We start from the raw sequence: 26,918 nt of genomic DNA on the forward strand, positions 1-26,918 counted from the left end.
TATGGCTCTTAGACTATGTAGACACTAAAACTTTTTTTGTTTTAAAAATGAAATCATTGTGTAAAACTTACATAAATAAAAAAAATTGTATACATATTAGGTATCGCCGCGTCCGTGACAACCTGCTCTATAAAATTACCACATGATCTACCCTGTCAGATAAATGTTGTAAATAACAAAAAAAAAACTGTGCCAAAAAGGTATTTCTTGTTACCTTGCCGCACAAAAAGTGTAATATAGAGCAACCAAAAATCATATGTACCCTAAACTAGTACCAACAAAACTGCCACCCTATCCCGTAGTTTCTAAAATGGGGTCACTTTTTTTGAGTTTCTACTCTAGGGGTGCATCAGGGGGGCTTCAAATGGGACATGGTGTCAAAAAACCAGTCCAGCAAAATCTGCCTTCCAAAAACCGTATGGCATTCCTTTCCTTCTGCGCCCCGCCGTGTGCCCGTACAGTGGTTTACGACCACATATGGGGTGTTTCTGTAAACTACAGAATTAGGGCCATGAATAATGAGTTTTGTTTGGCTGTTAACCCTTTCTTTGTAACTGGAAAAAAAATATTAAAATGGAAAATCTGCCAAAAAAGTGAAATTTGGAAATTGTATCTCTATTTTCCATTAAATCTTGTGCAACACCTAAAGGGTTAAAAATGTATGTAAAATCAGTTTTGAATACCTTGAGGGGTGTAGTTTCTTAGATGGGGTCACTTTTATGGAGTTTCTACTCTAGGGGTGCATCAGGGGGCTTCAAATGGGACATGGTGTCAAAAAACCAGTCCAGCAAAATCTGACTTCCAAAAACCAAACGGCGCACCTTTCACTCTACGCCCCGCTGTGTGGCCGTACAGTAGTTTACGGCCACATATGGGGTGTTTATGTAAACGGCAGAGTCAGGGCAATAAAGATACAGTCTTGTTTGGCTGTTAACCCTTGCTTTGTTAGTGGAAAAAATGGGTTAAAATTGAAAATAAGGCAAAAAAATGAAATTTTCAAATTTCATCCCCATTTGCCAATAACTCTTGTGCAACACCTAAAGGGTTAACGACGTATGTAAAATCAGTTTTGAATACCTTGAGGGGGGTAGTTTCTTAGATGGGGTCACTTTTATGGAGTTTCTACTCTAGGGGTGCATCAGGGGGCTTCAAATGGGACATGGTGTAAATAAACCAGTCCATAAAAATCAGCCTTTCAAAAACCAAACGGCGCACCTTTCACTGTACGCCCCGCTGTGTGGCCGTACAGTAGTTTACGGCCACATATTGGGTGTTTCTGTAAACGGCAGAGTCAGGGCAATAAAGATACAGTCTTGTTTGGCTGTTAACCCTTGCTTTGTTAGTGGAAAAAATGGGTGAAAATGGAAAAATAAACAAAAAAATGAAATTCTCAAATTTCATCCCCATTTGCCAATAACTCTTGTGCAACACCTAAAGGGTTAACGACGTATGTAAAATCAGTTTTGAATACCTTGAGGGGTGTAGTTTCTTAGATGGGGTCATTTTTGGGAGTTTTCTATTATCTAAGCCTCACAATATGACTTCAAACCTGAACTGGTCCATAAAAAGTGGGATTTTGAAGATTTCTGCAAATTTTCAAAATTTGCTTCTAAACTTCTAAGCCTTGTAACATCCCCAAAAAATAAAATATCATTACCAAAATGCTACAAACATGAAGTAGACATATGGGGAATGTCAAATCATCACAATTTTTGGGGGTATTACTATGTATTACAGAAGTAGAGAAACTGAAACTTTGAAATTTGCAAATTTTTGAGATTTTTTGGTAAATTAGGTATTATTTTGTGCAAAAAAAATAATTTTTTTGACTTCATTTTACCAGTGTCATGAAGTACAATATGTGACGAAAAAACAATCTCAGAACGGCCTGGATAAGTCAAAGCGTTTTAAAGTTATCAGCACTTAAAGTGACACTGGTCAGATTTGCAAAAAATGGCCTGGTCCTAAGGTGTAAAAAGGCTGTGTCCCTAAGGGGATAAACATATATGTGCAAATAAAAAACATCTTGTGAATATGTTTACAATATGTATATATATTCTTTTCATACTAGGTCATGCCTCCTACTCTGCCCAAAGCATAACTATACACACCCAGTACCCTTAATGCCCGCACATAGTAATTATTCCCCCTTTGTGCCAGTACATAGTAGTTATATCCAGATATGTGCCCCTCACAGTAGTAATGGTCAGATATGTGCCCCCTCACAGTAGTAATGGTCAGGTATGTGCCCTCTTCACAGGAAATTAAAAATATACACTCACCTAGTTCCTCATGATCACAGTTCAGCCGCTGGCGCTCCACAGCAGTAGCAGGATGTAGTGTCACACATAGGAGGAGGAGCACAGCAGACTCCAGGCCGCACCGCTCCTCCTCCTACACAGACCAGCAGTGTGATGTGTGACACTACATCCTGCTACTGCTGTGGAGCCAGGTCCATATTTAGATTTGATGCTGCCCTAGGAACTTTAGTGCCACTTTCTCCCCCCAATGAAGTCTATAACTGATGGTAAAATGCTCACTAGGCCTTCAGCTATCCCTCAGGACTCACCCCCTCATACACTTAGACAATTAAAGGACTGGACTGTTACATGTGCGCTTGGCAGCTGAAGGCCTCTGTGTTGGTCCCATGTTCTCATGTGCCGCATTGCTGAGAAAAATTATGTTTTATTATATACATGTAAGAAACTGTCATGTAATGTCTATAAGTTTCATTATCCTGGTAAACTGTGTTAATATTTAATGTAAAATGCCTGCAGTATTCGATTGGTCAGTAGATGGCAGCATAGGACCAATTTGCATTGGAGTTTACCACAGAGAAAGTGTATTACTGTGATACTGGTTCTTTAAGGCAGCAGCTAAGTGTTCAAGTGACACGCCCCTTATGATGTCAGCCTGCCTCAGTGTGAGCAGGAAGAAGGAGGAAGAGAGACTTGAACTGCAGCTGCTGCCATATTGGCAAGATAGAAAACAAGTTCTGTGTTGTGTAAGACGTGTGTGGAGATACTAAAGGACTTCCCTGTGCAGCCAAGCTGTGTGAACTTCAGTCTAGAGACGGATGGAGTACAAAGAAACCGTGAATTTAGTGAAGCCAAGTTAAAAAGGACTGTGTGCAGCAACTAACCTGTGGAGCCGACATTGGGCTGAGTGAATTGCCACAAACAGTAAAGAGACTCACAGTGCTGTTGAGGTACCGGACAGTAACTGTAAAATTCTGGATTATATTCAACTGGTTTTCCGGCCTGCTGAGGAGGACTTCTTTGTTGCGAATCCTGCGTTGGTTAAAGGAAAAGGACGACATCGGGCCCCACCGTGCACTTCCACAAACTGTAAGAGGTCCACTTGGACCACTGGGATAAGGGGGGTGCGCACCCGCTTGAGAGTTAGGGACAGTTTCTGGGACTATTATTTCTTAAGTGTCCGCACTGCGAATACGGACACAGTAAAGGTGAAAATTGTTGCAGTATTTGACTTGTATTGTTTATACTGTTTTGAATATTTTGCTTGTCTTTACCTCTGTATCTTCACTGTTAACCTGCTTTTATTAATTTATAGTAAATGCAATTTTCTTAATCTTGACTTCTGCATACGCACTCTTTTCTGGTTGCGGAGTCAAACTACCTGCCTTGCTCTCGGTTCACATACAAACGGGGGCGTTACCATTACACCTAGAGGCTCCGCTCTCTCTAAATAACACCAGTCCTCTCCCTCCAGTCCCATGCAAATAACTTCTCTTCTTTACAGTTCTCTATAACATACAGTCCCATGTAAATAACTTAAATCCCCTCCTTCACCCCCCTCCAACACATAGTCCCATATAAATAACATCACTCCTTACCCTCTAGTCTTCTAAAATTTCCAGTCCCATGTAAATACCACCAGTCATCTCCCTACAATCTTCCATAAAATACAGTCCCATGTAAAAACCATATCTTTCTTATAGTCTTCTATAACATACAGTCCTATGTAACTGACACCCCACCCCTCCCTTCAGCCCCTCTAACATACAGTCCCAGGTAAATAACATATTTCCCTCCCACTAAGCAGGGAGGAGGTATAATGGGGAGAACGACATCTCCAAGCTTTTCTCTGGCACTTACATTCATTCCATGGCATCACAGGTCTCCACTGCTGAGCGCTGCCTCTTTCTGCACTGGTCACATGACGGTGACCTCATCACAGGTCCTACCTCCACTTCCACTGCTGAAAAGATCACATGACTATGATGTCATCTAGGGTCCTTCAGCTATGGAGTGTAGACACAAACTAGCAGAAGATTTGCAGTAAGTGCTAATCAGGCCCCCCCACCCCCCTAAAACTCCGCCCCCTCCCGACCTCCACACCAAGTTACCCTGTTGGCAGAGGTAGGGAATGATAAATATGATAAGATAAAAAAAATGAACGCCTCTGCTGGCACTGGGATGGGCCCCCTCCCTTGCTGGGCCCCTGTACAGCTGAACCAGACTCCTGATACCCCAGGGGGAGGATACAGGAACTTTTCTTCAGGTTATCACCCTCTTACAAATCGTAGCCTGTTACTGTCATATCCCCTCCTGTAGAGCCTCCAGTGACCCCAGGCGTAGGATACATGAACTTTTCTTAAAGTTATCACCCCTCTTCCCAAGCACAGCCTGTTCCTGTCATCTCTTTCATCTTTTATTTTTAGAAGGTTTTATGCATCGCAGGCCCTGCTTGTATCAGAATAATCACCAGAATCCAAAGTTTTATGCATTTTCTTTTATAACATATTAAGCTTTGAGGCAAAATTGGATAAAGACACCCACGATTGCAGTGACTGGCGTTTTCACAATGTACCTGATGTCTTTATATAGTGTAATAATACAGGGTTCTTGTGCGCCTGTGGAATGCTTTATATGTATTTCTTAAAACTTTGGGAAGTAAAGGCTTATATGAAAGAGCAGAGACTTTGTAGTAGGTTAAATCTCCGATTAGATTTCCAGGCTCACGGCAATGTCCACCATGTATGTATAGTGCACACACGCTCACATTCACAAGTCACCCGAACATGCTGATGTCAGCAGGATTGGCCATCTACCTAATTTTTATGTGAGTGCTTTGATTCCTCCAAGAGATATAGAAGGAAAGACAGATCGGTCGTGTTGGATTTTAATAATTAGTTCCTGTGGGAGATAATCTCTGGCAGCAAATTATTCCCCTCTCCCCATAGAAGGCACATGCTGAGCCGAGCATGCTTGTATGTATATGGGGGCGTCAGGAGGAAAAGCTGTTCCGCTGATAACCTTCATAAGTGTGTGGGTAGCTTTAAAGGGGTTCTCCCAAGATATAAACATATCCGATATCTAAATCTGACAGGTGGGTAGAGATGGCCTTGCGGTTCGCCCGGCGGTCGTTTCACGGCGAACTTTGCGCATTCGCGATTTACCGAACATGCGAATATATGGTGATTTCCGCCAGCGCCATATTATTTTGCATTGCGCCGAACTTTGACCCATGACACATCCATCTGGTGGGACAGGACAACCAATTGAAACGTTTCAGCACATGGACCCCCCCACCCCCACCCTATCACAGAACCCAATCTGGCAGCCATTTTATATTCTGTCCCTGCTCCTATGGAGCAGGGACAGACTGTTAGGGACACCAAACGCTAGCTAATAGGGCCACAAAAGTCCTTTTAAGGACTGGTATAGGTATGCTATCGATAGGTGTGACATACTGAGGGGTGTGATATACTTATAATATACTTTCTAACATAGAAAGTATATTATGGTGCATTTGTATTGTGCAGCAGTTGTGTGCGCTTCTGCTGCGATACTGCAGCTATATAGAGGGACAAAGGCTATTGGAATAACTAATTTCAACTGGTGCAATATACCTGTTTCCGCCCCCCCCCCCCCCCCCCAAAAAAAATAAATATATGATTTAGGTGGTGGTGTTATATGCCTAAAATATAATTTCCATACAGTGTATGGAATAACTAATTGCAACTGGTGTGATATACTTGTTGCCCCACAAAAAAAAACTGATTGAGGGGTGTGATCTACCTATAATATACCTTCTAACATAGAAAGTATATTATAGTGCATTTGTATTGTGCAACAATTGTGTGCGGTTTAGCTGCGATACTGCAGCTAGATAGGGGGACCAACGCTATTGGAATAACTAATTGCAACTGATGTGATATACCTGTTGCCCCCCCCAAAAAAACTGATTGAGGGGTGTGATCTACCTATAATATACCTTCTAACATAGAAAGTATATTATAGTGCATTTGTATTGTGCAGCAGTTGCGTGCTGTTCTGCTGCGATACCGCAGCTATACAGAGGGATAAACGCTATTGGAACAACTAATTGCAACAGGTGTGATATACCTATTGCCCCCCAAAAAAACGATTGAGGAGTCTGATATACCTATAATATAGTGCATTTGTATTGTGCAGCAATTGTGTGCAGTTCTGCTGCAATACCGCAGCTATATAGAGGGACAGGTGCTATTGGAACAACTATCCCCATGGGTGTGATATACCTTCTTCCTCAAAATACTGATTGAGGGCTGCAATATACCTGTTGCCCCAAAAAAACAGGGTGGTGTGATATAACTGTTGTGGCAAAAAAATAATAATTGAGGGGTTCTATATACCTGCTTCCACAAAATACTGATTAAGGGGTTCGATATACCTGCTTCCACCAAATATTGATTGAGGGGTACGATATACCTGCTTTCACAAAATACTGATTAAGGGGTTTGATATACCTGCATCCACAACATATTGATTGAGGCCTGCAAGATACCTGCTTCCACAAAATACTGATTTTGCTTCCACAAAATATTGATTGAGGCCTAAGATATACCTGCTTCCACAAATACTGCTCTTCTCTAGGGACTTAGGCACAGGGTCATTTTGAAAATGGCAGGCAGAGGAACAGGCAGGCCGTTCCGCAGGGGTCGTGCAGGTGCACCAGGCCGGAACCTAAGTGGGAAGTTGTAGAAGGCGCGTGCAATTACTTCAATGGACGCACCAGAGTTTGTTGAGTGGCTCATTCAGCCTTCCGCTTCTGCACCCTCCTCATCCTCTGTATCTGCACCCTCCTCACTCTGTTGTGTGCACCCCCAAAGACACCACCACCACCATAGTCCCTCCACTCGAGTCAGAGGAATTAATTTCCCATCCATTCCCAGACCTTACCGATGAGCAGCCATTCTTGACATTGGATGAGAAAGAGGAGGTAGCAACGGCCGCCACCGAGATCTCTAATGTCAGTGGTGGTGAAGGTGATGATGATGACATGTCGATGGACGTCACGTGGGTGCCCACAAGAGAAGGAAGAGGAGGGGAGTTCAGAGGGAGAGATGGAGCAGCAGAGAGGGAGGAGAAGGAGGAGAAGGAGGAGAAGCAGGAACAGCTCATAGGGCACAGAAGGCAAAATGCAGACTGCAAATGTATCTGGAGCGAGGCATCCACCATGCACGGTCACATATGGCGCTCCCAGGACGCTGCCACATGGCTCTGCAGTGTGGTCTTTTTTGTTACGTGTCTGCTACTGGCAATAGTGTTGCCATCTGAAGCCTGTGCTGTCAACACATAAGTCGCGGTAAGCCCAACACTCACCTAGGGATGACCGCCTTAAGAAGGCATCTGGCCTCCCATCATCGAGCCCAGTGGGAACAACACCGTCAGAACCCACAAAGCCACACTCCCGGCGCTCCACGTCCTGCCTCTTCAACTTCTCCCCTCTCCTCCCATTTGTCCTCCACTCCACCTTCCACCGTGCCATCATCGCGTTCATCTGGCAGAAGGCAGGCTTCCGTGGCCCAAATGTTTGAGCGTAAAAAGTTGATGACGCCGGATAACCTTCTTGCCCAATGGCTGACTGCTGGCTTGTCAGAACTGCTAGCCCACCAACTACTGCCATATTAACTGGTGGACTCGGAGGCCTTTAGAAAATTTGTGGCCATTGGCACACCTCAATGGAAGGTCCACAGAAGGAAATATTTCTCCCATAAGGGCATCCCAGAGCTATATGGCCACGTTCAGCGGTCGGTGCCAAGATACATCTGACCACAGACACGTGGTCTAGCAAACACGGAAGGGAAGGGCGATAAGTTTAACTGCCCACTGGCTGAACATTCTGACGGCCGTCAAACATGTAACCCGTGGCTCCCGTGTGGATTTGGTGTTACCGCCACGGATTGCGTGCAAGCCTGCCTCTTCTTCTCCTACTCCTATTCCATCCTCTGTCTCTTCCTCGGCTGACTCCTCCTTTTCCACTGCTACCGGCTCTTCCGCTGCGCCCCCTAAGCAGCCCAGAAACTATTTGACGTGCCAGGTGAGACGTTGCCATGTTGTGCTGCGGCTGGTGTGCCTGGAAGCCAAGAGCCACACCGGTCCTGCAATGCTTTCAGCTCTGCTGTCACAGGCCGATCAGTGGCTAACCCTGATCAATTTGACAGTTGGTAAAGTGGTGTGCGACAAGGGTGCCAATCTGCTGAGCACGCTGAAACAGGGCAAAATTATACACGTGCCGTGCATGGCACATGTCCTGAACTTAGTCGTGCAGCGATTCATTGCCAAATACCCCTGGGTCCATTTTAGAAGACCTTACATGGCCATGGCTCGCCTTGCTGACGTTCAGCGGTGACATCACCTGCCCGTCAGATGTCTGATTTGTGACATCCCGACGCGCTGGAACTCCACCTTGTATATGCTTGATAGGTTGCTCCAGCAGCAACGTGCCGTTAACGACTACCTGTACGAAGTCTGCAGCAGGACAGGTTCTGGGGAGCTTAGTTTCTTTTCACTGTGCCAGTGGCTGCTCATGCGCGACGCATGCAGACTTCTGCGGCCATTTGATGAGATCACCAAACTGGTCAGTAGCAGCCAGGGCACCATCAGTGACATCGTACCTTACGCCTTCTTTCTGGAGTGTGCATTGCGTCGTGTCATTGATCAAGCCATCGAGGAGCAGGAACTGGAAGATGAGGAAGTCAATGCTGAATGAATTCCCAGGGGGGCTACTTCATCTGAGACAAGTCAGCAGATGTCTGAAGAGGAGTCAGAGGAGGATGGTGGCTGAGGGGAGGAGGAGGAGGAAGAGCAAGAAGAGCAGGATTTGAGGGGGACTTTAAACTTTTTGGGGATCCCTAGTGTTGTCCGTGGCTGGGGGGAGGAGACCGAGGATGACATTCTCCTGGGCGATGAGCAGGAGCCAGGGCGCTCCACCGATTCCAATTTAGTGCAAATTGGGGTCTTCATGCTCCAGTGTTTAAAGAGGGACCCCCGTATAAAAAGCATAAAGGGCAAGGACCAGTACTGGGTGGCGACGTACTTAGACCCCCGGTACAAACAAAACATGGCGGACATGTTACTAGCATCACAGAGGGCTGGCAGAATGCAGCATTTCCAGGCCTTGCTGCGAGAGATGCTGCATTTTGCTGTTGCGGGCGCTGGCAGAGGAATTTCCACCCACAGCGAAACAGGTGCGGGTATCAATCCTACCACACCTGCAAGAAGAGGGCGGTTTGAAGATGTGTTGGTCACTTTGGATACGAGGTCATTCTTTCAGCCAATGTATCGAGAGCCGCCCTCCGGATCCAGCCTCAGTGAACGCCTAGACCGACAGGTGTCCGACTACATCTGGTTAACTGCTGATGTGTACACTCTGAGAAGCGAGGAACCCCTTGACTACTGGGTGTGCAGGCTTGACCTGTGTCCAGAGCTGGCACAATTTGCCATGGAACTCTTGGCTTGCCCCTCGTCGAGTGTCCTGTCCGAAAGGACGTTCAGCGCTGATCGTGACGATAAGCGCACTCGCCTAGCCCACGACAGTGTAGACTACCTCACATTTCTAAAAATTAATGAGGCATGGATCTCTGAGGAATTCAACACCTGTAACGACCACGTGTAATTAAATTTCCTCATGCCAGCTCACACATATCCGCCACCACCCAAAACAAAGAATGGTCCTTGTCTTATGTATATACAGCGGCATAAAAAAACTTTTTTGTCAGGGGAATGCCTAATTTCTGGGGCCTTCACTGGCCGACAGTAAAATTTGTATCCAGTGACCGCCTAATGTACCTCCAGCCACATCATCACAAGTTCTGTTCTGTCAGGTGAATGCCTAATTTTTGGGGCCTGTACTGACCTACAGTAAAAATTTTATCCAGTGACCACCTAATGCACCTCCATCCATATCATCACAAGTTCTTTTCTGCCAGGTGAATGCCTAATTTTTGGGGCCTGTACTCCTGTGGCCTAAAATATAATTTTTCTAGGCTCCAGCAGGGCAAATTTTTGAGAGTTTCCCTTTAAGACGCATAAAAATGGCCCCTGATTAAAATACATATTTTTTGTGGGAATTTTTTGCCAATGATTCCCCTCTGGTATGTCACTGTCTATGTTGTGGGACTATTTGTGCACTTCTAGTAAGTATTTGGTGGCTCTAAATATGACCTGAAGGTTTTTCAGGTTCGCCTGCCATTAAAGTCAATGGGGAACATTTGATCACGAACGCGCATTCGCGAAACGTCCCGGCTGATGTTCGTCCATCACTACTGGTGGGGGCCCTACCAACCTCCACTGCTTATCAAAATGGGGGTCTGAGGTCCACCAAATAAATAGAGCAGTCAAGCATGTGTGCTCTTCATTCATTCTCTTTAGGACTGTGGAGATAGCTGAGCACTGTACAATAAGGTAATATCCTTTGAAACTGGAGAATTTTTCATTTTTGCGTTTTAGTTTTTCAAATCCTGTCTTCCTGGAGCCATAACATTTAAATGTTTCCATTCCCATAGCTGTATGAAGGCTTTTTTGTGTGCGACAAATTTCATTTTATAATGGCACCATTTAATATTGCATACAATGTAGTTGGATGCTGGAAACAAAAATCCAAATGGGTGGAATTGGAAAAAAAGCATTCTCTGTGTCAAAACGATTGGAGTGATCCATTTGAATAGTTTTTACTGGTATTTTGAGGTGTCTAACTTTTTTATCACTATTCAATTTTCTATGGGAACTGAAGGAAAAAAAATTGGTGTATTTTTTTTTTTCACCATGTGGGATAAATATTTTATTAGTACGGGTGTTTTCAGACTTAACAATGCCTATGATGTTTAATTTTTATTGTTTATTTAATTTTGGGGAAAGGGTGTGATTAGAATTTTATATTTTTAAAACCTTTCTTTTCCTTTTTTTTTAAGTTATTTTAGGCACTCAAGGGCCTAACAACATGTTATCATCAGATCGCCATTTGGAATATATTCTGACTGAATAGAAAATTCAATATATTCCAATGCAGTGCTGCCACCTGCAGGCCTACATTAGAATAAACAAGTAATAGGCTTGGAAGAATTGTAGAGGCTTAGGCCTTTTACTACTCTCTTGTTGGGTAAGATGTTCCATCCCTGGGAGCACCCGCACCTGGGTTTTATAGCTTTCAGTCACCTGTAACCACAGCATCGGAGGGGGTTTAAATGTCTGCGATTGGCATTATCGCCGATCGCAGACATTAGCCCCAGGTTAGATATGGTGCTTGTTGGACTTTGTGAGCAGGCTCCACGTCTAAACTCACGAGGTGCGCAGAACATCATGTACAGCACTGGTCGTCAAGAGGTCAATGGATTTCTTAACTTAGGACAAGTGCTTTTGCCTTGCGTTTCCTCCCAGGAATTATTGATATAATTTCTTATATACCTGTAAATATTTTATCAACACATGGACACCTTTCATTTGTGCAACCAGCATTCAATGTGGCATCTGCTTCGATAATGGTGAACATAAAAGTACAAAAATAAAAATAAAAAAAGTTATAAAAAAAATAAAATGAAAGGACAAACTTGTGAATGCAGCTCTGACCGATTGCTCATAAATGTCTGTAATAATCTCTTCCTAATTATTCCAGCTTTGGGCTCTGCAGATTCTTTCTATGCCGAGCTGCACATCATTTCACCATGACAGATCTAGGTTGCATGTGTAACCTGTCAGGAATCATTTGGCATCGGTTCACAAGGCTCCAGACGAAATAAGGTTCTTAATGACAGCGGGGTATCATCAAGGGACACAGACGCCCCCTACAAAGAGCAGCAAGGTTACAGTGACATAAAGGGGACCTTTCATGGGTCCAGACATGATATGAAATAAGTAGCAGGTTATGTAGGGCATAGTCCATGGATGTAAGAGTTGTGATATATGAATTGTATAATATTTGTGGGATTATATATATGAATCACTGTTGTTTCTCTATGTATTATCATGGATGTTATTCCGTATCTGAGCACTGTTTTGGATATATATTAGGTTTAATTTATTATTTTCTAATCGTATGGATCATTGGTCTAACGTGGATTATTGTGACATATGGATTTAGTAATCATCACATTATACTGCTATTATTTCCCGACATATAGTTCCAGCCGCCCTGCATGTCCAGGCTCTTTTCTCTTATGGCCATCGGTATTGCGTGTCACGTGCGTTCCACTGGGTCGCGGTCCCGCGCATGCGCTGCCAGGCTCCATCTCGACGCGCTCCATTGTCGTCACCACGCTTTGCGCGTGCGCAGTGTGGTGGCGCAGACGCGCTGAGGGTTGGTGCCGCGCATCATGGCGGTATCGCGCCCGTTTGGTTGGAGCGCAGGTGTCCGCAATCCAGGTAATTTTCCCACTTATTGATCCCTATATATACCCTGTATTTCTATATTTCTATACCTCCTGACAAAGCCGTTGAGGTGAAACGCGCGTCGAGGTCTCGCGCTTGGGGCTTCTTTACCTCTACTGGTCAGATCATGTCTTCAGGTATGTCCCTGGTTAGATGTGTCTATTAAGATACTGCTATGTCACAGTGTTCATATTAGGCCTATGATATATACTTGTATTAACTCTCACTTTATCAATATACACTGTTGTTCATGGTTACTGGGGGCTTATGCTGTGGATCTCACATTGTCTGGTGATTATTATCTGATAAATTGTGCTATACAAAATATTCTCCTATAGGGGTGGGTGATATATACTATCACCATAGTTGTTGTGCATATACTCTTCTAATTGAGACGTATTACCAGTTTTTGTGAGACACAGCGTATCGCCTGGTATCTGGAAAGTGCTATTATAGCCCTGCGGAGGTACATGGTTGTCCATTGAGGTGTTGCCCTTTGCTTCTCTGTATATGCTTTTCCAGCTTGCCTTTTTTCTTCCATATTTTTTATATATATTATTATAATAAAGTTGATATCATTTTTGATAATTAGTTCCACTGGCTTTTTTTTATTTTATTATTATTATGAAATAAGTAGCAGGTTATGTAGGGCATAGTCCATGGATGTAAGATCGCTTACTAGTTTATCAGTGCTGAGCTCCGTTCCCCCGCTGTGGCCCCCGTTCACTTTTCCTGCCTGGTATGTAAATGAATATCATCGGTACAGGGAGGAGGAGACTGCCCTGTTTCTCAATGGGCGTCTCCTTCTCCCTGGCTGTGACGCTCTCTGCTGTGATTGGACCGCGCTACAGCCAGGGAGACAGACGCCCACTGAGATTTAGAGCAGTCTCCTCCTCCCTGTACCGATGCTATTCATTAGCATACTAGGCAGGCAAAGTGAACGGGGGCCACAGCGGGGGAACGGAGCGCCGCACAGATAAACTAGTAAGCGATCTTACATCCATAGACTATGCCCTACATAACCTGCTACTTATTTCATAATGTCAACCCCTATAAAAATCTTACACCACACAAAGTAATGAACATTTTTATTGACACTTCAATATCGGACATACATCTATAAAATTATATATATAATGAGAGAGCAGGAATATGGAGAAAAATCCCTCCAGCATTGGGGATAAAAAGTGCAATGATACAGCCCAACAGTCACTGTGCAAAGTAGCATGGAGCACTAATAGACATAGTGTGGTGCCAAGCGGCCTCCTAAAGCTAAATAATGAAAAACGACTAAACCATACAAACCATACAAAGTGGAGCAATCAAACCACCTAAATCTGGACTAAGAGCAATGGTAAACGGGATCAAAGTACCAACCGAACTCAAGGGAACGGCCCAACGTCCATTTCGCAGTCGCTTCTTCACAGGGCACCATAAAGTGAATGGGTCCGCATCCAAGCTGCAAAAACTGCGGCTCGGATGCGGCCCAAAACAACATCTTAGAAAGATTGTGTGCTATATGATGTCTGATTTTCATGTTTTACATTAATCATGGGAGAACCCCTTTAAGTGTAATCTTATGTAATGCCATACAGTAAAAAAAGACTGCTATGTGGCACCTAGTTAAAAGTGTCTATATAACATCTCATTAAGCACAGTGTTGACAGGATGAAAGTTTAGAATGAACAGTTTGGGACTGGGTATTGCGGACCCCTAAATATTGGGGGGCATTTGCCCTTTTTACTCATGCTATGATCCAGCTGTGATCTACTACAAACACATTGTGATGATGACAAGGTTAATTTATACAAATGAAACCTCCCATAATACAAATCACCTGGTCTGTGCAGACACTGAACAAGCAGGACAATTTGCTTGGAGCCCCTTGGAACACTAGTTTTGATGCAGGCACACGCTACATGTATTTTTATACTTACGGCTGCTTTTTGTACTCCTGTGTCCTTTGAATGGACCCGTCATTGAATACTTTGGAATCATTATGGATGACATCTCTGATAAGAAAAGGGGAAAAACAGATAGTCCATAAATATCAATATATTGTCTGACATCGGGAGGCGGGAGACAAGTGGTACTGCTGTTGGTGGCCCAGGCAGATTAGGGGTCCACATGCCTCCATCTCATGCTGCAAAGTTTGGTTGAAGTTATTGCTGCCAAAGGAGGTTCAACCAGTTATTAAATCCAAGGGTTTACATACTTTTTCCACCTGCACTGTGAATGTTACCATGTTTTTATTGAACACACCATGTAAACATTAAATTCTTTGTGTGTTATTAGTTTAAGCAGACTGTGATTGTCTATTGTTGTGACTTAGATGGAGATCAGATCACATTTTATGACCAATTTGTGCAGAAATCCATATCATTCCAAAGGGTTTCTTGCAACTGTATATGAAAATAAAATAATAATGGGCCATATTATAATAAAAAATGCAAATCTGATGCCCAATATGGTGCCCTTTTTCACATAAGGGTTACTTCTGAATTTAATCAGCGCTGCAGTTACAAGCTCCGTCCACTACACAATGGGTGGCGCTGCGTAGTTCTGGCCCCGACTTTCAACACCTAAACTACAAGAAATAGCTGATCAGTGGGGGTGAAGGGTATCGGATCCAGGGCTATATTTCCAGCTTATGCTGGCACATCTAGTGCTCACGTCCCCTATTAGTTCGGTTTTACAGTAGCTGCATAAAATGATTTTGACCAGGCGGTAAAAAGCTCACTAGGTTTTACCGTGATCGCTGTGGTTTTGTGATGTGGTTCTTGGTCATGCAGTTTATGCAGTTTAGTTGCATCTATGTTACATTTTTAATCTGGAAAAAATACATGGCAAATAACCGCATCACAAAACCGCTGCAAAACTTGGTAAAACAGCAGTTTTAAATGCCTTTTTTTTAATGTAATTTTGACTGTGTGGGTAAAAACATCTGATCTGAACATAGCCTTACATGGCTGCCAGTACAATATAAACCTAAGGGTCCATTCACACATCCGCAACTGTTTTGCGGTCCGCACATGGCCGGCACTATAATAGAAATGCCTTTTCTTGTCCGTGACTGTGGAGAAGAATAGGACATGTTCTATTTTTTTGCGGGGCTGCAGAACGGAAGTGCGAATGCGGACACCTCAAGGTGTGCTGTCCGCATCTTTTGCGGACCCATTGAAAATGAATGGGTCCACACCCGTTCCGCAAAATGGCCCCTTATGTACAAGTCCAAAGGTATCTTAATCAATGAATGGTGCATGTTATGATTGGTAAAATCCTAGCATGAACCATCCAGCTCGGATTTTCCCTCAAGATTCATTCACTCAGGTGAGAGGGTCTGCAAAGAAAAATAGAGAGGTCCGGACATTGTCCGCGAGTGGTCTGTATAGAAAAGTGTCCATGTTCACAGGCTGGAGCACAAACTAGTTTAACATTGTTTATCCAAAGGAGCAGAATCTCTTGCTAGGTGTATGGCCATCTTTACTCTGTTTTTTTTTTTTTTTTTTATTTCTGCTATACTGAGAAGCTTTACCGTATTCGTCTCAGTGTGTGGATTATGTAAAGGTCTACTGTGTGACAGGCAGAGAAACCCTCTGTTAGTTGGCAGTGTACATATAGGTCATATCCTGGCTTCACTTTCTCCTTATCTGACTGCTCTGATGTCGCCTTATCGCTTACTTTTGTTAACTGCAGGGATTTAACCCTTAGGGCTCATGCACACAAACGTATGTGTTCTGTTTCCATATTGCGGACCGCATATGCGGATCCGCAATAAACGGACACCGTTCCATGTGCATTCCGCATCACGGATCACACGCATATCCGGAGATGAGGAACGGTGTAGAACGGAAGCATGAAACGGAAGCACTACGGAGTGCTTCTGTGGGGTTCCGTTCCATACTTCCGTTCTGCAAAAATATAGAACATGTCTGTGACAAGACCAATCTCGCCACATTGTATTGGAGAAGCCTGGTTGCCCGCCTGCTTCCTTTAGACTATGGCCCTATGTTGAAACGCTTGATTTTCCCCTGCAAAGACTATGTGAAAGAATTTGGCTCCATGGCAATTGAACTGTATTCGTGTAGTCTGAGCGCCATTCACCTAATGATATGCCCTCAGACCGGAGCTATCTGGGGATATGTTAAATGTCTATGTTTTATGCAATAGCTGCACAGTTAAATATTCTTATGTCTTTGATTGTCTTTTGCTACCATGTGGCTAATGGAGTTTTGCCTCTGCCCTTGGAGATAAATTGGATTACTTCCCAATTGTCTCCAGGACAGAAGACATTATGTAAAGCTGTGTATTCTCCTGCCTGTGATAATTACATTAACCCATTGTGTAAGGTAATTGTATAACAGGCAGAGGGGAGGATTTTGTGTGGGAGTGTCTGAGTGTATTGTACGGGGTTACTGGTTGTCTTACAAAACCCTGTGGGTGGTACTAATGTGTAAGAATGTGTATATAAGAACAATAAACACACAGCTCTGGCTGTCCACTGCTTTACCTTCAACACAGAGCTTGGTCTTGTTCTTGGAGGGAGGGGGGGGGATTTATTGTATGCTGTTCCAGTTCGATTGCTAGGAGTGTAAACCTTTCATATGGTTTTTCCTATTCGGCTGTATGCAGCATTCATATGGTTTTCAGTTCGGGAGATTGGCGTCTTTAGTAGCTGCCTTTGAATCTGGAAAGGGAATATCTCTTAAACGGCTTTTACCCCCTTTTATGCCCGGGGTGCCGTTACAATTGGAGGCAAGCAACGGGATGGTTCTCACAGCCCAGAAGGACAGCTACAAAGTAACATCATTCCCTGGAATTGCAATTTGAGGGCAATGCATGTCCCAGTACAGCGACCCTGACAGCAGCAGGATGGAACCAGCAGTGGCATACAATGAGGAAGACCTGGATGGCCGGGATGCATTAAGGAAAGGCATCTGGTACCAGGCCCTGGATAATTTACAATACCAGCGAGGTGAGAGTCTCCCCAGTAAAGAGCAGCGATTGCAGAAGCAAGTGGCCCTGCGGATGCCCTTCCTGGGAAAGCAGCCCCTGGAGGAATGGGTTAAGGAACTAGAGCATCGGGTATGGCAGGAGCTATGGCTGGAGGATGCCTACCAGGCGCTATGGTGGTATATGGCACAGTATATACCCTGGATATCTGAGCATGACACGCCAGAGGGAGAGGAGTTTGATGGTCCTGGCTTGTTATGGGAGTCCTTTGCAGAGCCTTACTTCGGGAGCCCTGCACAGTCCAGACTTCAGGACATTTTCTATGAGAGGGAGGCTAGGCAGGATTGGGATGACCCCCATGAGGTAAAGACCTGGCTCACCTAGCAACCCTGGAGTGGGAACTGGAGCAGGACTACCGAGATCTCTTCCACTCCATTGGGAAGGCTCAGCAGGACAGCAAGATGACAGACCCGGATCCAGACCTATTTATCTGGGCAGATATTGTGGAGTGTTACTGGGAAGAACCCCAGGTGGCCTAGGTGGAGATGGGACGGAGGTCTCTCCACCAGTCCTGCAGGGATTTGGGAGCCCAGTCTCCATTCCCCAGCGCCGTGTGATTTACAGGGAATTGGGAGCCCAGTCTCCATTCCTCAGCGGCAGAGGGTCCTACAGGGAATAGAGAGCCCAGTCTCCTTTCCCCAGCAACAGGACACTGTATTGGGAGCTGAGACAGTCGGTCCCCCTCCCCAGAGGCTGGAAGTATGTATGGGAGAGGAGCTTGTTACCCCCTCTCCCTATTGGCAGTGTGAATTGCAGGAAATTGGGAGCCCAGTCTCCATTTCCCAGTGGCCGTGTGATTTACAGGGAATTGGGAGCATAGTCTCCATTCCCCAGCGGCCGTGTGATTTACAGGGAATTGGGAGCCCAGTTTCCATCCCCCAGCAGCAGTTTAACGCACCAGGGGGAGACAGTAAGCCCCACAACAGTGCAGATGGGACCCTGGTCTCTGCACTCACAGCACAGGGGGTAGGGACAGTCGGTCTCCCCCTGGTGCTGTTTAGCCAAAGGGGAGACAGTCGGTCTCCCCCCTCCCCACAGCAGCATGGCGGTCTATCTAAAGAGGAGACAGTCGGTCTCTCCCTACAACAGCAGAGCTGTGTATCTAAAGGGGAGACAGTCGGTCTCCCCCTCCAACGACCAGGCTCCAACCAGGCTACTTCCGTGGTAGCGCTGGCACCAGGGCAGAGTACCGCTGGTCTCTGCCCACTCAGCAACCTACCAAGGCAGTCTACCAGTCCTCCACACAGCCGTAGTGAGGCACCTGGACATGGACAGGTTTCTCCCTTGCTCAGGTGTAGTAACCATTTATTATGGGTGGGCTGTACTGCTGTTTCTGTTTTGTGGGTAGGCTGCCGGACTAACAAGGGCACTGACTGGCAGGAAGTCAGATACCCTGTTATTCTGTTTGGAAAAGGGGAGAGACGTGACGAGACCAATCTCGCCACATTGCATTGGAGAAGCCTGGTTGCCCGCCTGCTTCCTTTAGACTATGGCCCTATGTTGAAACGCTTGATTTTCCCCTGCAAAGACTATCTGAAAGAATTTGGCTCCATTGCAATTGAACTGTATTTGTGTAGTCTGAGTGCCATTCACCTAATAATATGCACTCAGACCGGAGCTATCTGGGGATATGTTAAATGTCTATGTTTTATGCAATAGCTGCACAGTTAAATATTCTTATGTCTTTGATTGTCTTTTGCTACCATGTGGCTAATGAAGTTTTGCCTCTGCCCTTGGAGATAAACTGGATTACTTCCCAATTGTCTCCAGGACAGAAGACATTGTGTAAAGCTGTGTATTCTCCTGCCTGTGATAATTACATTAACCCATTGTGTAAGGTAATTGTATCACAGGCAGAGGGGAGGATTTTGTGTGGGAGTGTCTGAGTGTATTGTACGGGGTTACTGTCACGACCATGTTTATGGCCGTGACTTCTTGGGAGCCGCATACAGTTGCCCGCGGTTTGGGTTGTAGTGTCAACCGCAGCTGGAGGCATATGTTGTTAGCCTCAAGTGCGGTTGCCGCGGACAACAGCTATGTGTACGGTTCCCTTGGAGTTGTGTGCATGTTTGTATGCACTTTCGTATGTCTGTGTGCACTCTGTGTTATGTGTGGTGTGCACTTACATCTTCCCCTCACTGTGGTTGCCCGTGGCAACGTTTGGTCGTTGTGTGTACATGTGGTGGCAGTGTCCCGGCCTTCGGGCTGACTCTCAGGACATGAGTGCCACCCATGTCGTTGCCTGCGGCAACAGCTACAGTGTGTTTCGTGTTTTGGATACTTCTCCTTTTTAGTTGTGTTTTCCCTTCCCTGGTGCTGGAAGGGTTAACTCCCTTCCCAGTGTGTGTGTGTGTCACTGGGCGTGTCCGACTGTGGGGTGTGGCTTCTTGGCCTATAAAGCCTCACTGTTAGCACAGGTCTGAGGGTTGCTTCAGCCATGCTTAGCTGGAGCAGCCTCCTGTGTTTTCTACCTGCCAGTGAGAGCCACCCCTGTGGTCATAAAGATATTGTCACTTTATGTTTATGTCATGTTGTGTGAGATGTCCATCTGATGTTCTGTTGGGACCTTCCTTTGTTAGTTTGTGCAGCTAATGGTTCTGGATTCCTGTGTGCACAGGGATCCAGTCAGCAAGGCTGTGGCAGGTTGGTGGAACTACTTAGATCGCCTGCCATTTCCGTTAGTCTGTTTGTGTTCCCCTTTTCCCAGCAGCTTGGCCATTGAGACTCCTGCTCCTCCGTGTCTAGGAGGAGTAGGTCATCTTACCCTGACTCCTAGTCCAGGGGCCGGACGGAGGGTGAGTTAGGGATCCGAGGTTCCGGAGCATGGGTCCTCCTACCTTAAAGGTCGGCCCATGCAGCTAGGAGTTAGGGTCAGGTTAGGGACGCGTTAGGAGGTGACCTGCTCCCTAATCCTGTCTTCCTGGCCGAGCAGCCTAACATCATCAGGCATCGCACGGCTGAGGGTTTTCCCCATCCTCAGCCGTGACAGTTACTGGTTGTTTTACAAAACCCTGTGGGTGGTACTAATGTGTAAGAATGTGTATATAAGAACAATAAACACACAGCTCTGGCTGTCCACTGCATTACACTCAACACAGAGCTTGGTCTCGTTCTTGGGGGGGATTGTATGCTGTTCCAGTCCGACTGCTAGGAGTGTAAACCTTTCATATGGTTTTTCCTATTCGGCTGTATGCAGCATTCATATGGTTTCCAGTTCGGGAGATTGGTGTCCAATGCATGGAACGGAACACATACGTTTGTGTAAATGAGCCCTTACACTGCCTTTCTGAAGAGGTGACTGTTATATTAGCTGTAGATAAGCATCATTAGGTTTAAATCTTCGGACTTGTAGCTGTAATAGAAAAAAGTTAGCGATAAGGAGACGTGAAAAGTAGCATTAAAGGCTATGTACACCTTCGGAGGCATTTTTTTTTTAATGACTGCATGTTACTAATTTTTGGCTAAAAATCTTTTTTTTTTTTTAATTGCCCTTTATAAAAAATATTGAGCTGTTCTGTCACAAAGGGTTAACAGTCTTTCTAGCTGTGTAATTGGTAATTTTACTTTGTGACGGTCATCTAATAAACCTAATCTCTAAAGTACTGAGATGTCATAAATACTTTATTAAGCCACATTCTATCAGTAAGATAAGAACTGAGCTATAATGAGTGTATAATGTCAGAGAGCAGAGATAAGGTGCCATCAGCTCTTGGTCTGATGGATAAGACGGAAAATCCAAAGGGTTCTATTAGAGCATGCCAGCTCTGCACAGAAAAAAAGACGCAATATTTTTAATAAAGACCAATTAAAAAAATTATTTTTTGCTCAAAACGAGCACAATGCAATAATTTTAAAAAATTGCCCCCGAAGGTGTACATAGCCTGTAAGGTGAAAGAATCAACATACATCATTAGTTTTCTCTGTGACGTGTCACCCCATCCTTCTTCACACCATCATGTGCCTTGTTGTAAATATGGACCTCATCAGATCCCTTCCAATCTGATATTGATGACCTATCCTGAGGAGGGACCTTTTCTAAAGCAGAGAACCCTTTATCGTTCTTATCTAGATTCCATCTTCATACACCCTGTTAGTGAATCCAGTTAATATACAGTAGTTAGGATCCTCATCTTCTGTCCACGTTACCAAGAGCGTCCCTCTTTTCTGGAGGGCCTGTCCTTCATTAAGCAGTCAATATAGACACTGTGTGTAATACTCCATTTCTCCCGTGGTGGCGCTACAGGAAAATTAAGCACTTCCTGCTAGGTTCTCCCATGGATTACAGCTGATTGCTAGAGGTCTCAACTAACATTTTGTCATCTGCTTATTACTAAGTGACCCTTCTAGCAAGTAGGGATTGTCCGAAGCAAAGAAGCCCTTTAAGGATATTCTTCAATTGTGAGCACTCAGGGACACTTGCACTGAGACTGCACACACACTCCATTGATTTCTGGAACAAATGGAGTCTAAAGGCCCTTCGTGTAGTAACTTCCTACCTCAGTGATGTCACCACTGAACTGCATTGCCCAGCATGCTTTGCAGCCAGCTATGGATCTACCATTTGCTTTCCTACATCTTACACAGTGTGGGCATACAGTGCTAAGTATATATTATATTATTATGCCACAGTTGCAATAATCTGGAATAAAGTACGACTGTGGGTGAAGTCACCCTTTAAAAGTCATTATAGGGATAGAAATATGTGATACAAGAAAGATTTCCTCGAGCTTGGAGACTTGCAAATGGTCTATGTAATGGGTCGATGACAAACTGAAGTAGGTCAACACAGCCTCACAAGGTGTTTGTCTCCTTAGCATTGTCCCCTGACAGCAGCTTGACAAACAGGGGCCACGGAGCGGAGGCTTATTTATAATGCATGGAGAAAGCGCTGCACGCGGCCCCCCGCTGACAGCGGCTATTTATGGCTATGTGTCCTGCCACTTCTTAAATCTTAATATTTTTGCAGCAGAGGACATCATGGCAGAAAACAATAGGGCATGCAGAAATCCAAAATATCGGGGTCAGTTCACTAGTAAGGGTTGAGCTGGGCTGAAAAGCGAGAACAAAAAATTCCTTTGGAGTCCATCTAATTTCCTTGGTTTTGGGGCATGTGATTATTATTTAACGCCTTGAGGACCAGACACATTTCAGTTTTTTTGTGTTTTCATTTTTTACTCCCTGCCTTGCCAGAGCCATAACATTTTTATTTTTCCATTTATTTGCTGGACAGGTTGTACTTTCTAATGGCACCATGATTTACTGTCACATGCAATGTAAACAAACTGACTGGATAGCGGCAGTTCAGGGACACACTCAGCTGTCAATTCATTTTTTATATTTCCAGCAGGAATTACAGAGGTACAAGACAAAAGTTATAAAAAAAAGTGCTCCAGAACTGTCATTTCATGAGGAACACAAGTATTTACTGAAACAGACATGTCAGGAGAGGTGACAGGTCCTGTTCAATTAAGAGCCTAAAATGACATCCCTGTAAAACTAGCTTAAGCCACTGCCCCCACAGTCTTGAGCCATTCCTTTGTTATTCCTACTAGAATTGTACAAACTAATGAGCAACTGGGCGTCATCATTCCACTTGTTAAAGAGGTGCAGGAACAAACTGATTTGGATAGCGGCAGTAAAGGGACAAACTCAGCTGGCAACTTACAGTATTCCTAAATTTCTAGCAGGAATAATAAAGGAGTCACACAAAAGTGCAAGAAAAGATGCTCCAGATCTGTTATTTCATGAGGAACACAAGTATTTACTAAAACAGACGTGTCAGGAGAGGTGACAGGAGAACCTAAAATAGCGTTCCTCTGAAACTGGCCTAAGCCACTGCCCCCACAGCCTTGTGCTGTTTCTCTCTTATTCCTCCTAGAATTGTTCAAACTAATGAGAAATGGACATCACCATTCCCTTTGTTAAAGAAGTGAATGAACAAACTGATTTTGATAGCAGCAGTGCAGGGACAAACTCAGCTGGCAACTTTATTCCTAAATTTCTAGCAGGAATAATAAATGAACCATACAAAAGTGCAAGGAAATATGCACCAAAACTGTTTTTTTATGAGGAACACAAGTATTTACTGTGTCAGGTGAGGTGACAGGTCCTCTTTAATTCAGAACCTAAAATAATGTCCCTCTGAAACTGGCAACTGGCCTAAGCCACTGCCCCCAGAGACCTGTACTAACTTACTATGAAAATTGGATTCTGTCAGAAATCCCTTGTCTATATATACAAACTGAAAACTGAAAAAAATGCATACAGTGGAGGATGCCCGCAGCGGACCACAAGTACCACAATAGACATCCTACACAAGATAGCAATTATGTGGATGTGATAACCAATATAACAATATAACAATAGCAAAGACAGGTGCACTCTGCGGTCTTACTAAACCCTCAACCTGATTTTAAAATTGAGAGATTAGCCAACATGTCCTACGGTGTAGGACATGTCTGAGCCCGAGCACCGCGCCAAGGTTTCACAAGCAGCTCGGGACCTAACACTCACCTCATGCTCCTGTAATTTGCCCACTGGCCCCTGGTATTGCCCATACGGCACAGGTAGGTGAGTGTTAGGTCCTGAGCTACTTGAGAAACCTTGGCGCGGTGCTCGGGCTCAGACATGTCCTACACCGTAGGACATGTTGGCTAATCTCTCAATTTTAAAATCAGTTTGAGGGTTTAGTAAGACCGCAGAGTGCACCTCTCTTTGCTATTGTTTTACAGAAATCCCTTGTCAGAAAAGATGAAATCTGTATAGCTCAGACCATCATATGTGTTCTCATTCCCTCGTGTCTATAGGGTCGTGGGGTAAACGCCATAACGGGTCATTGCTGCTTACGTTGTGCCTTGCCTAGTAGTAACTGACGCATGCATATTGGTTGGGGTAGTAACTTTTGCTATGGGGCCCTGTAGGATCTGTGTACTCCCATGCATGGACATGTTCTGCATAGGTGGACCCATGGAGTCTATGCTGGGCCCATGATTATAAGGGGATTGCCATGAAAGAGCTGTTCATTCATACAGTATATCACTGTATAAGGAAGTGATGGCGAACCGTTTACAGACCGAGTGCCCAGACTGCAACCCAAAACCCACTTATTTATCGCAAAGTGCCAAGGCGGCAATTCAACCTGAATACTACAGTCCAGTATAATATATCTTCCATCTTCCACTTTATCATTTAGTTATAATAAACTGCCTGCATTCAATGTGCTGCCTGTGCTGTTCCTAGTGCGCCCTGCACTCCCTGTGCTGTTCATAGTGCGCCCTGCACTCCCTGTGCTGTTCATAGTGCGCCCTGCGCTGCCTGTGCTGTTCATAGTGCGCCCTGCGCTGCCTGTGCTGTTCATAGTGCGCCCTGCGCTGCCTGTGCTGTTCATAGTGCGCCCTGCACTCCCTGTGCTGTTCATAGTGCGCCCTGCGCTGCCTGTGCTGTTCATAGTGCGCCCTGCACTCCCTGTGCTGTTCATAGTGTGCCCTGCGCTGCCTGTGCTGTTCATAGTGCGCCCTGCGCTGCCTGTGCTGTTCATAGTGCGCCCTGCGCTGCCTGTGCTGTTCATAGTGTGCCCTGCGCTGCCTGTGCTGTTCATAGTGCGCCCTGTGTTGCCTGTGCTGTTCATAGTGCGCCCTGCGCTGCCTGTGCTGTTCATAGTGCGCCCTGCGCTGTCTGTGCTGTTCATAGTGTGCCCTGCGCTGCCTGTGCTGTTCATAGTGCGCCCTGCGCTGCCTGTGCTGTTCATAGTGCGCCCTGCACTGACTGTGCTGTTCATAGTGCGCCCTGCACTGCCTGTGCTGTTCATAGTGCGCCCTGCACTGCCTGTGCTGTTCATAGTGCGCCCTGCACTGCCTGTGCTGTTCATAGTGCGCCCTGCGCTGCCTGTGCTGTTCATAGTGTGCCCTGCACTGACTGTGCTGTTCATAGTGCGCCACGTGCTGCCTGTGCTGTTCATAGTGCGCCCTGCACTGCCTGTGCTGTTCATAGTGCGCCCTGCACTGCCTGTGCTGTTCCTAGTGCGCCCTGCGCTGTTCATAGTGCGCCCTGTGCTGCCTGTGCGGTTCATAGTGCGCCCTGCAGTGCCTGTGCTGTTCCTAGTGCGCCCTGCGCTGCCTGTGCCATTCATAGTGCGCCCTGCACTGACTGTGCCGTTCATAGTGCGCCCTGCACTGACTGTGCTGTTCCTAGTGCGCCCTGCACTGACTGTGCCGTTCATAGCGTGCCCTGCGCTGCCTGTGCTGTTCCTAGTGCGCCCTGCGCTGCCTGTGCTGTTCCTAGTGCGCCCTGCACTGCCTGCGCTGTTCCTAGTGCGCCCTGCACTGCCTGTGACGTTCATAGTGAGCCCTGCACTGCATGTACCGTTCATAGTGCGCCCTGCGCTGCCTGTGATGTTCATAGCGTGCCCTGCGCTGCCTATACCGTTCATAGTGCGCCTGCGCTGCCTGTGCTGTTCATAGTGCGCCCTGCGCTGCCTGTGCTGTTCATAGTGTGGCCTGCACTGCCTGTGCTGTTTATAGTGCGCCCTGCACTGCCTGTGCTGTTTATAGTGCTCCCTGTGCTGCCTGTGCTGTTCATAGTGCGCCCTGCGCTGCCTGTGCTGTTCATAGTGCGCCCTGCACTGCCTGTGCTGTTCATAGTGCGCCCTGCGCTGCCTGTGCTGTTCATAGTGCGCCCTGCGCTGCCTGTGCTGTTCATAGTGCGCCCTGCGCTGACTGTGCTGTTCATAGTGCGCCCTGTGCTGCCTGTGCTGTTCATAGCGCGCCCTGTGTTGCCTGTGCTGTTCATAGTGCGCCCTGCACTGCCTGTGCTGTTCATAGTGCGCCCTGCACTGCCTGTGCTGTTCATAGTGCGCCCTGCGCTGCCTGTGCTGTTCATAGTGCGCCCTGCACTGACTGTGCTGTTCATAGTGCGCCCTGCGCTGCCTGTGCTGTTCATAGTGCGTCCTGCACTGCCTGTGCTGTTCATAGTGCGCCCTGCACTGCCTGTGCTGTTCCTAGTGCACCCTGCGCTGTTCATAGTGCGCCCTGTGCGGTTCATAGTGCGCCCTGCAGTGCCTGTGCTGTTCCTAGTGCGCCCTGCGCTGCCTGTGCCATTCATAGTGCGCCCTGCACTGACTGTGCTGTTCCTAGTGCGCCCTGCACTGACTGTGCCGTTCATAGCGCGCCCTGCGCTGCCTGTGCTGTTCATAGTGCGCCCTGCGCTGCCTGTGCTGTTCCTAGTGCGCCCTGCGCTGCCTGTGCTGTTCATAGT

General features: G+C 45.8%; 1 protein-coding gene across 1 annotated transcript in view; it reads right to left on the reverse strand.

The window, feature by feature from the left end:
• Positions 1-26,918, reverse strand: part of LOC122935917 (spermatogenesis-associated protein 7 homolog) — a 288,666-nt gene that overhangs the window by 252,278 nt on the left and 9,470 nt on the right. Inside the window, exon 2 of the mRNA XM_044291865.1 lies at positions 14,591-14,665. Within this exon, the coding sequence (XP_044147800.1) occupies positions 14,591-14,663 (73 nt within the window). The 5' untranslated portion in view covers positions 14,664-14,665. The remainder of the gene's footprint in view (positions 1-14,590; positions 14,666-26,918) is intronic.

This window comes from Bufo gargarizans, chromosome 4 (genome assembly GCF_014858855.1).
Source record: "Bufo gargarizans isolate SCDJY-AF-19 chromosome 4, ASM1485885v1, whole genome shotgun sequence".
Lineage (NCBI taxonomy): Eukaryota > Metazoa > Chordata > Amphibia > Anura > Bufonidae > Bufo > Bufo gargarizans.